Source organism: Lasioglossum baleicum, chromosome 1 (assembly GCF_051020765.1).
Source record: "Lasioglossum baleicum chromosome 1, iyLasBale1, whole genome shotgun sequence".
NCBI lineage: Eukaryota > Metazoa > Arthropoda > Insecta > Hymenoptera > Halictidae > Lasioglossum > Lasioglossum baleicum.
Window position 1 is genome coordinate 18,235,344 of NC_134929.1, and position 12,008 is coordinate 18,247,351.

Consider the following 12,008-nt stretch of genomic DNA (forward strand, 5'->3'; position numbering starts at 1 on the left):
ACATATTCATAACATTCGTATACTTTCGTCCCCAATCGGGGACGATTATGCAACTGCATAAAATATCGTGCCTCGTCTATTTTTACCGAACACTTTCAATCAGTAGATTGAGGCTCATTTACAATTTCAATGAAAAATCTTACAATACAACAGAAAGAAGAGAACAGATTTCGGAAGAACGTATAAATGTTAGTGTAATTTCAAAGTAAATAAAATTCTTTATAAAGGCACATTCCTCCAGGTTCAAAAATCCAGACAAATTCAGCGTTGTCATTTTGATGAAATAAACTGGTACCGGTTATTTTTAGTGTCCGTTGGGTCCGGCGTAAAAACACGATGCGACCTGTCCATTCGGTCGATCCGGGGCATAAACCGGCGTTTATGGCGCGGCTCAGACGAGCGTAAATGTAAACGGAAGTGATAAGGTTCCGGGTAGAAGCGCTTCGAAGATCGCTGTCGGCCTCGATCCCTTGAACTTTCCGGTGGCGTGAACGCCTCGGGTGCTTCGAATATTATGTCGATTACAATTCCACGCTGTCTGCTGATTGGGATCGGCGATTGTTTATCTTGGCGCGGCGAGTTCCGAGCGGATTTCGCGAATTCCTCGACGTCGAGCGTTCACCGTGTCGAAATGATTTCCCCTCTAATTGGTTACGAGCGTACCGACGATCGTGGAATTGTTTCGACAAAAATAGGGGACAGGATCCTCGGCAATTTCGTTCGATTAAACGCGGCCGTGGATCGGCCTCGTTTTCGAGAGGGACACGCGTTGCCAAAATTCCGCTGTCGAGACGCATGGATCCGCGCGAAATCCCTTTATTGTCGCGCGAATTTTTATTCGTGAAGCTTGGATGCTTCGGAGTGGAATAATTAAAATCTAATCGAATGCGATCGCCTGGAAACAGTCCCTTCCTATGTTCCTGTGATAAATCGAATGGTATGATTTATTGAGATATATCAAGCTCCGTGCTTTCGAAGGCGCGTTAAAATATAATCTAATTAAGCAACGAAACGCGAAATGCGAGAACAGTTCGGTCCACAAAAGGCGAAACTGCGGCAGCGACGTTCGTGAATTGAACTTTCCGACCCCGCTAGCAAATTGTTCCGGAAGTTCGAAGCTGCACGGTCCGCGAGTTCGAGGAGCTCGCTCGCGCCTCTGATTCGAGGCGGAATTCATTTCTCGATCCATCAGTGCGGCAGACGAGATGAAATTTAGATGCAGCGACGTCGGCCGAGGGAGCCTAGAGCTCCTGGGTAACGTAGCTCACGAATTATTCATCAACCATCGACGTCCGGAAGGGATCGAGGGTCGAACGAGCCTGTCGATATACGCGTTTCGCCACGGGAACCTTGTCTCGCGGCCGGATTAAAACTTTTTCCACGAGCCGGCAAGACAAAGGAGTTTGATGGTGGGGGATGTGGAGAGACCGGAAGAATGACGACCCGTGCACTCGCGTGTGTCCTCATCTTTAACAATTTTCCACTGGAAACGACGGCGTCATTGAAATTTTTCACCCCACGTGTACCCTCTTAACCCTCGACGCTGCGACTACCCTCCTCGAACTGTTCAAACACGCTGAAACATTTCTGAGCACGACGGATCTGCTTCCTGGCTGATTAAAAGTTCTGTTCTCGGGTCGTGGAGGACAGCCAATTAACCCTTAACGACCCTGTTTGCAACGTAACCGACCGTGTCGATGAACGGATCGTTAAAAGTCTCGGTATTAACCTTTATGTCAATAGCAAACATTTATCAATTACGCTGAATCAGTTTGTTAAGGGTTGCATATTACACCAGCGGGATTGTAACTCGACCCTTTTCACTGGATTGTCTTTGCAACAGGACAACATAAATCTCATTAATCCGATTTTATGCTTATAAAACGGATGATTAAACCTCCCTTTCGCTTTTACTTGTTGCCAACGATGCAAACCACTTTTAGTCCGCACAGAAAAATTTCTATTTTCGGTAGGAGTATGGTACCAATCAAATTTAACCCTTTGCACTCTGAAAATTGCTGTACCATTTATCACGATATTGTTTACAGTATTAAATATGTTTGTATCTAATCAGTAGACTGCGGACTTTTATGCAAAATAAAAATGTTTCGCATTGATCGTGGGAAGCAGGAATCACATAAAAAGTCATTTCATCCCTTAACGACTTCGTTACAATAAAAGCAACATCAGAACATTCTTGAATTTTTTAAATCTTTCACTGTTTTATATTTCACCCAACCAATCTCTTCATAATTGCATAAAGATCCGCAGTCTACTAATCAGTTACTATACATGTATGAGGTATTATATCAATTTCATATCCATAAAATGAAAAAATCATATAAAATAAAATTTTATTCTAGGTCGGAAGAAACGTTTAATTTTCGGATTAAGGATTAATATATCAAATGGCATTTGAATAACGTAGCTGTTTTCTCGTGAATCGGAAAAGGATTTGTATACTTTGGTTTACTAGTTCACATTTATTAATACAGTACAAATCTATTGCCGGCAGAGTTAACCTTGGGCAACTGTTTTAAGGAAGTAGTGGACTGTAGCAGTGTTACAAATTTGAAACGGACGATTGAATGAAGTGTTCGGATGTGATCACGTATAGTTAGTGGGACGAGACTACGATAGTCCTCCAGATTTTGATTTTGAAAAACATGAAATAAGGGGACCCCGGCGCAGCGCGACAAAAATGCCCAAGTGGCCCGCAAATATTGGTATAGTTTTATAGTTCCTTGTCCCGAGCGGACGGACGACCATCGACTCGAACCCCGGTACCCCTTAAATTTCGAAAATAACTAATAAAACAACGTTTTGGTCCGAACTATATGGCTCAAGGGGATGCGAATACGTGCCTCGGGCCCTCACGGACCTTGAGGATAACAATGGCGTGAGGGCCAGACGTGACGGTTATAATCGTAAAGTCGCTAAAACTCTCGAAATTTCGTGACCTTTTCCGACGGTAATTTACGGACTACGGTGCGGGTGGTAAAAATATAAAACGATTGCCGCGCGGAGTGGCAGATGTCTAGCGTTCGAATTCTAGAAATAACGCAAATATAAAGACGTGATGAATGATCGATGGCGCGAAACCGAACAGTAGCTATTTCCTTAAACAGTAAATCAATTTGTTGGTAGGTGACTTAAGGAGAATACAAGAACAATACGAGAATACGTATAAGAATATAAGAAAAAAATGAATTCTGTATTAATGGGGGAGGGGACGCACGGTTCCCTGTGGATGGAAATGAAGAGCCGCGAAGTCCTCCAGTCCCGCAGGAAAATTAATCGCAGTCTGTTCGCCGTCAGCCGCGAATTGTTCGCCGTGTAGGGAAGTTCGAATATCTTATTCGACTAAGTGTTTATTAATAGCAGAGCGTGGCTGAAATTGCTTTAGTTCCGTATACACGGGCCGGGTCGGGCCCCCTCGCTACCATACTACACTGCCAGGCCGTGATAAAGTTCCCACGACAGTGGCCTGGCCAGAAATTCTACGCAGGCAGCAACAGCTGCGGCTGACTATACGCGGCCTCTGTTCACTTAGCCTCGTTAGTAGCGCGACCAAGATAAGCTCGGCCGCCTCGGCTGACCATTTACGGACTGCACTACTTACAAGTCCTACGCGGCTGTAATAACAACGAAACGCGTTGAATTTCGGCAATTACGCTACGCCGCGCGCCGTCTCTAATCTGGCCACTCCTGATCCTTGTCGGAGTCCAAATCCCTTTTACTTATTGTACAATAATTGAAATAGTTACGTTAGTGCAGTGATGATCTACGACAGTTTGAAAGACTTTCATTGTTTCATGGTGTTGTGAACCAGAGTTGTGCAGAATTACACCTGAATTACGCCTGGAATTATAATTACAAAGCGATTGAATTACATTGTAATTCAGTCATATTGTAATTTATAATTCAGATCTTCGTTCAATTAAATTTCAATGTACATAATTCGTAATTGCAGTTGGAGTACAATTATAAAATACATTGCAATTGAATTACAATGTAATTCGTAATTTCAATTGGAGTACAATTATGAAAATTACATTAATTATGAATTACGATGTAATTAAATTAAAAATATAGAATAATAAAGTAATCGGTAACAAGAGGTTGAAAAATCCATCTGAAGGTTTCGAACAGAAGGAATTTATTATTTATAAAATAATATCTGAACTTCTGCGTTACACATTTTTTAAATTTAAAACATAAATAGTTGTAAACATAGAAATAAACAATAATAAACATAGAATTTAAACGCCCGGAATCGCATTGCAGTTCTGAGAAAACGGACTGTAAGTTTTTGAACACATGGTAATGTAATGAAGAGAGATATTTTATGCTTGTACATTAAGATTTAGATTTCAGACGAAAGAGTCTGGTTCTAAAAAGAACTCTTATCAAGCATCACATTTTTGCAAACCATATATTTATGATAATCTTTAGGACGCTGAATTATCGGACGCTATTCGCCAAGCAAATACTCGTGTAATCGCTACAAATTTGTTAACAGTAGGGTCGGAGAAGGAACCGTTTAAGCAAAATGATAAGAAAAGCAGCGCTTTAATGGTAACGATTGCATCTGCGCGAGAGTGATGCAATCAGCAAACGAGCTTGCAGAAGCTGAAAAGAAATAGAAACTTTTTCCTCGAAGCAATTCACAGTTCTCATCGAAGTTCCCAGTGTGAACAGTACTTCGAATAAATAAGAAAACGCAGCGTGTAGAGGGAAGTCACCGAGAAAAGTTCAAACCGGTTGATAAAATAAATTGTGGCGTCAAGGGGAAATGTCATGGACGCCTGAAGGTCTTTCCTCCCACAATTCCTGGTGTCTCTGGAAAGGCTAAAGTGTACGGAGCAATTTCAATGGCGACAAAAATCGTTCGTTACAATAGATATATTTATTGTTCGACGATAAGACCAATCTCAACTCTGTTCTAAGACTGTTTTCGTAATTGATGCTAATGGGTGTTGTTTGCTTTCCGACGACAGTCGGAGGTGTTTCAGGCTGCAGTTGCGGCTGCAGCAGCTGCAGCTGCAGGCGGCGGTGGCCAACAACCAGCACCGACGCCCGCTGGCAACGAGACCAGCCCCGAAGGTGCTGTCGAGGGCAGCACCATGGTACCTGTCACCTCAGGTGCGACGACACCTGCGACCGCGACACAAGGCACAGACCTGAAAGGACAACCGAAACGCCTTCACGTCAGCAATATACCTTTCCGTTTCCGAGACCCTGATCTCAGGGCAATGTTTGGGGTAAGTTCATCTCGAAATCAATCTCAACCACCATTTTCAACCAGCCATTATTTTTCCATTTTACCATTAAACCAACCGAAAGCCTGTTAATAGGATTTTCAATACTTGTGCTGTACCAAAAGAAAGTATACAAATTTTCTTTTACATTACAATCTTGAATGAAACTATTAGATGACGTTATTGAGGGTGACTTGTTAGTTCACAATGAAAATTGCTGTTGCTATTGTAGGTTCCATTAGAAAGTGTTTAGCCACAGATTTTTCAAAATTATACAATAATCATCTGTCGGTAATACGTTAACCGTAGCCGATACCTGTTGCCTTATAAAAGTAACAAGATTAAATTTAGTTAATCATTTACCACGAAAGCGTCTTTATAATTTCAATAATTGTGAAATAAAAAATCCGGAACCGGTCGTTTGACCGGTGGTGGTAGGTTTAGTGTTGGTTTGTGTTTAAGATTGGAAATATTGCCTCACGCGAAACAAGATTTGTCGCATCGACACATGGGACAAATGCGGGTTAAGCATAGTCTTTCGAGCTTTCTATGCTCTATCAGTGTCAAGCTCTTTGAAATTTCTTTTGCCCTCTGTCGCCCCCGGATACGGACGTGTCGTTTATCAAAGAAAAATATTGCTCGAGTAGATTTTATAAGATAGAAGTGTATTTTCAAGGCAGAGCGTCTCTTGTGGTATGTAGATTGCCGGTCTTCATGTGTTTATGGCATTGTTTTATTCTCTTCTAACCGTGCTTGTTTTTCTGTCACCATCCTAATCACTGAGAAAGTTGATCATAAACAAAAAGAAATGAACTACGAACAGCTCGCACTTTATTTTCCGTCGAAGGTCTTCGGAAGAAGCCATGAATGCATGGAAGCTGCAGTTTAATTATAACTCCTGGATAATTTGTTCGATCGAATACTTTCCTCCGGGGGTAGCAGTATATAAAAATTCTTAAGACGCTTTAATCGCTTTATTACACCGCCGCAGGGTATACGGTGCGTAGCACAAGCTCGAATGATCTATAAAGAACACCCCATGAAGCTCACAACTTATTTTCCAATTTATCCAATTCAAAATTGAACAGCATGTAATACCACTAGAACTATCACAATCCCAATTTAATCCTTTCGACCACAAAATTTCTATCCAGCTCGCGTCATCATCGCGTGCATAATAATTCACATTTCAAAACTCCGAAAATGATCTATACATAACACACCCCGTAATGCTCAGAACTTATTTTCCAATTTACCCAATCCAAAATTGAACAACCCTTAAAACCATTCAAACTACCATCATAATATAATCCTTTCGACCACAAAATTTCTATCCGGCTTGCGTCGTCGTCGCATGCATAATAATTCACATTTAAAACCTCCGGAAACGTTACTCGCCGTCATTTTAACGCGAACAAATTCCCCAGAGCATTCGGGAACACCCTGTTTAATCGGCTTTCTGTTTTCCAGCAATTCGGGCCAATCCTCGACGTGGAAATCATATTTAACGAAAGGGGAAGCAAGGTAAGCTCACGTCGCCCTTAGGCTGCGAGCCACCCCTGTCAACCCACCCCCGAAAATACTGTTAGACTTAAGCCACAGATCCGTGCCGAACGAAATCCCCGTCACCAGGATGAATTCACTTCGCGTTCGAGACCATCATTCCCCTAGGAAACCACCCTTGTTCCCCCAGGATCATCAATCCACCCCTGAAGCCTGGAAATTTCCGAAAACTTTTCGGTTCTGGTCGAACTCCGAGAGAAAGCTTCTGGCGATCATTTAGAAGTTTGCCCCCGATGTCGATTCTACTTCTTGTAAACGTTGATCGCGAACAACTTGTTCCAACAAATTCAATTTTTTTGTTTTTCGATTTACTTGTTTCCGTAGAATCATTCCCTGGAGAGAAAACTTTCGGTGACTATTTCGAAGTTTGTCTCCAACTGCTTGGAAACATTGATCGAAAACAGTCTTGTTTGAACAAACTTGAACAAGTTTGAACCATCCCCCTTTTTTAAGGCTCTATTTTAAGGGTTCAGCTTCTAAATAATCGCCAACGTCCAACCACAACGTCCCCAAACAACCCTTACGTGCACCCCGATTGTTTCACTGGACGAAAATACATTCGAGAAGACATCCTGGCGTCGGGGACGTCGCGACGCCGTAATCGGCTGTTCGGAGGAGCGCATCGCCGCGATGGACCGCTCTCGATCTCCGAGTAGGATCGCTCGATTCTCTCGCAGGATCGTTCGATCATCCTGTCAACAGTTGACAGCGGAAAAAGGAGGAGTCGCGGGGCGCTGCGCTCGTCCGTTCAACAGCCGCGTTCTCTTTGCAGCGCGATGGCAACGCTCATTCTCGGTCGCGCGGTGTGCACAGCGCTCCCGAGCGTGTAATAAACCCGGAAAAAGCCCGTAAAAAGCCTTGCGCCATTGTCAACCGGGCTCACCGTGCCCGTGAACCTCCGGAAAACCGGAGCGAGAATTACCGCCGCCGCGCCGTCTTGTTTCTCCTTCGTTTTCACCCATTTTTTCATCTTACTTTCTTCCCACCGCTGGGATTATGGCTTCCGCAGGCTACCTGAAATACGAGAGACACGGATCCGTGAATTATGGAAATACGGAGGACGGAGTTGTTGAAAAGAGTGACACCGAGATTGCTCCTCCTTCCGGTAATATGATCGGGGAGGTTTCTTCCGAGGACTTTCCCCGATGAAAGAGAGATTTCTCCCGGATCGAAATTCGAACCATCTTCTTCTCGAGCAGCGCACAATGCCTGTCCTTTGATTCATGAGGACATTTTTCCTAGGTGATCATCCGAGTACTATAGCTCGGAGTAATCGGGAGAGTCGATGGTGCATGTGGATTTCTCGGGGACGATTACAGCGAGCAACTTTCCGTATTTCTCTTTGTCGCGCTAGAGGAGCGGAGTCATTATTAACTGTCTTCTTTAATCCTCGGATTAACTGTGGATCTTGCGGAACCTGCGCTGGTGTAATTTCCCATTATTCTTATTGGCTTGACCTGAGCGGATCGGATTGGATGAGGAAGAGAGGTTGGAGAGGATGTGGAACGGAGAAGATTGAGGATAGGTTTCCTGATTTCTTTTATCGGTTGAATCCTTAAAGCGCTGGCCTCGGATGTAATATTGATCACCATTCTGCTTGGTCTTAGTCTGCGAGGGCAGAATTTCCGATTGCTTCGGTTATTTTTTAGTCAGAGAAGCACGGCATACCTCGTTCTTCAGGTTCTGTCGAAGGAAGGTGCGAGGAAATCGAAGAATTATTTTTAATCGTAACCATCGATTTCAATTCCACTAATTGTCGGCAGCAATTCGAGTAAGATTGTGCTCTTGTTCCTCGATGAGAGAATTTGTGATTGTTCCGACGATTTTCAAGTCGGAACACCAGCAGTCTCTTTTCTCTCCGCATTTCACCGAATCAAACAGAAAGAATCGTGTTATTCGATCACACTAATCGCGAAGTATCGGAGAATCAACGGTTAATTCACGTCTACCGTAGAATCTTCGGAGAAACCAACAATTTTCGCAGTCTGCGCAATCGACTTCAATTTCGATGATTCGACGAGGATTGCTTCGCTTATTATTCGCGAGAAAATTGCAACTCGATGCAGCACTCCCGAGATTTCTCTTCGGCTCTAATCGAATACAGCTGTGAAGATAAAGAAACGTGTTCAATCAACGGCGTCAAACCACAATTCAATATTTCTCTCACTGATCCAAGGAAATCTTCAATTTCCTTCAGAACTTCAACTCGTGTAACATTAACACTAAACCTAGCGAGCATCAAAAGTGACTTATGTGCATTGTCTTATAACAAGATTAAATTACTGGAAAATCTACTGGAATAAATATAAAACACCTTTATAATTTCTCAATAATTAATGTTCGGATCGTCTCGATCGAGATATGAAGCAAGTCGAATAGCAGCAATCGCAGGGAAAGATGAATGGATCAAGAAAGCACAGTCCCCGGGTAGTTTATGCGAACGGGAAAGCCGAAGGTTCGCCGTCGAGTCGAAAGAAAACTCGGGGAGAGGTCCGGTCTCTCGGTGTAGCAACGTTTGAAATGCAAATCAGTTTCAATATGGATGACAACGGGTCTGGATAAGATCCGCAGTAATACATCGCGGCGACAGCCGGCATCCGGTGAGCTTGCATATTCAGCGTCTTTGCGTCAAGCACAGCCAAGTGCACTTCATCAAGCTCCTGCGGGTACCGGTAACCCAATAGCATCGGCTGCTGCTGGCGACGTCATGCTCGTCCATTGTCCAGCTGATGATGATCGAGCCCGATTTACTTTCGAGCTCTGATTTAGACGATCCTCCTGCCGCTGACTTGGTCCGGCTCGGCCGAGCGCCATCTTGTCGGCAAACTGACGCTCGAACTTGAGGAATTGCTGGAAACGCTGTCAGTACGCTGAGAATTCCAAGAGACCCTCTGTTCAATTATGTCTGTCGAATTCCTCGAAAATTCACTTGATGTTGTTTCGGGGATAACCAAGCTCGGTGATTAAATTTGTTAGCGTTGCCTTGCCGCAGTGTGTGCTTCAACTAGCCTCGATTCATTCGAGTTTGAAGAGTTATTGGAGATTTCTATATTTAATAAATGTTTGACTCTTCGAGAGTTCGCTTATTTGATCAGGTCCTAAAAAATTAATCGCCCTGGAGGATGCTCGGAAAGTTACGAAGGGAAAATTGCGATTGCCAAGATCAATCGGATAGGTAGTTGGAAACAAAGTTACAGTTAATATCATAAGTGGAGAGGGTTCATTCGCTGCCAGTTCGAAATGATCGCTGGAGACAACAGCGTTTCCGGTGGAAAGAAATCTCGAATCGAGCTCAGTCTCCCGGAGAGGATGGTAAATAAAACATGCAGCCGGAATCTAATTCACTTACCGAGACTTCTCGAAACTTTGATCCGGAATCGAGCGACCTGTTCGACTCCGCTCGATGCTGCCGAGATAAACAATTCCGATTCGATCGAGCCCCGTGGAACTTCGGCTTTCTTTGCTGCCAGAGGACTTCCGGTTTCCGTAGTAGCCCCTGGGATTCGATATTGGCTATCGAAATCGTCCACATGGGTCAGAGCTGCTCGAAACTTGTCCGACGACTTCAAAAGCCGCGATGAAGAAACGCCTGGAAACGGGAGCCGTGGATTTATTAACCCTTCACAGTAAAAGCTATTTTAACTTGAAGATTATACATTTCTTCCGACCCAGAATGATTCAATTAAATATTTTGTGCTAATAATATGTAATTTTCCGAATTTTCTAATATTGCGTCAAACGAATAGTTTGACCGAAATTAAAGTATGAGCAACCAGGGTTGACAATTGAAGTTGACGGGCAACTATATTTATGAAAGAGTAATTCATACCTGCTGGATTTACTTGTAATGAATTTTTATTTCACGGGGAAAAGTTGGGCGTGACGGGGCCGGTAAATTGGACGTGCCCGGTTTTTCGTCCTCGAGCGGAAAAGCTGGGAAAGTTGCGGTGGGCAGTTCGCAAAATCGCGCAGAAAGTTTCCGCGGGCAATAACGAAAGGCGGGGTTCTTCGAGTGCGAGGTGGAGCCGCGGTAATTGGATCAGAAATTCATTATTCCGGCCGAGTCCTCGCAGATAATGATTGCGAGAAACGTAAATCGGGACAGGGGAAGTTTCGAGGAGCACAGAGCCGAAGCATCGAGATTGCATATTCAGCGAGAGCTATGCGCGGTGGGATTGTTTTATTGTTGCGACACGGGTCGAGTGATCATGGCCAATTTCGAACTTTCTGATATAGTGCAGCAAATCGTGTACGGTTCCTCCTCAATTATGATAAAAATTTGGAAAGTTTCTCGTTACAGGTCTGTAGCTTCGCTTCGGAAGTTTCTATTCGAGAACTGGGAGCCCATAAGTCCCGATAATTACGTTCAAGTCCCCCGTGGGTCTTTGTAAACTTCAATCTTGAGATCATCGTTTACATATTTTGTAAAAAGACTTTGACATTTGAAACTTCCAGCTTCTCTTGGCAACCCTTATCCGAGAGCTGGGAGCTATTAAGCTTCGATAATTATGTTGAAGTTCCCAAAGGTCTACGTGAACTACGATACTGATAGTTACCGCGAAAAAATTGCTTGAAATTCGAGATTTCTAGTTTCTCTTTGGAGCTATCTGAGCACTGAGAGCTATTAAGCTTCCATAATTATATTGAACTCTACCAGAGGTGATAGACACTTCAATGTTGAAAATAATTCTAAAAGTATGTATAAAGATTTAGGTAAATGGGCATTCAAGTCTTCCAAACATTCAGTTCTTTAAAAAAAATTTCTCGAGATCTTATTATCAAAGTCTCTCAAAGGTTCAGAAATTTCTTTGACAGTGTTCTTTTCAACCGCGACAACTCTAAAACAAACTAAGGACAAAGAGCCTAAACGTCCCACTCTTCCAGACCTCTCGGTAAACTTCAATCTCCGAAGGCAACGCTCGGTTATTCCATAAAAATTTCTTTCATTACCTTTCTCGACATCTGATCACTACACTTCCTTCGGAAAATCTTATCCGAGAACTGGGGAAACTAATCATCGAAGTCTCCGTAAGATTCAGTTCCACAGAAATTCCTTTTATAAGTTTCTCGGCCGTCTCAGATCTCCGGCTTCTCATAAAACGAGGAAACTGTATCTAACAAGGAAACACAGTACCTCCGACACTTTAATCAAACTTTTTTAAACAGAGAAAGAGAATGCCACAA

General features: G+C 43.3%; 1 protein-coding gene across 1 annotated transcript in view; it reads left to right on the forward strand.

Annotated features, from left to right (window-relative positions):
- The window catches only part of LOC143208601 (RNA binding protein fox-1 homolog 2), a 214,967-nt gene that overhangs the window by 99,236 nt on the left and 103,723 nt on the right, over nucleotides 1-12,008 (forward strand). Inside the window, exons 3-4 of the mRNA XM_076423128.1 lie at nucleotides 5,001-5,264; nucleotides 6,732-6,785. Of these exons, the coding sequence (XP_076279243.1) occupies nucleotides 5,001-5,264; nucleotides 6,732-6,785 (318 nt within the window). The remainder of the gene's footprint in view (nucleotides 1-5,000; nucleotides 5,265-6,731; nucleotides 6,786-12,008) is intronic.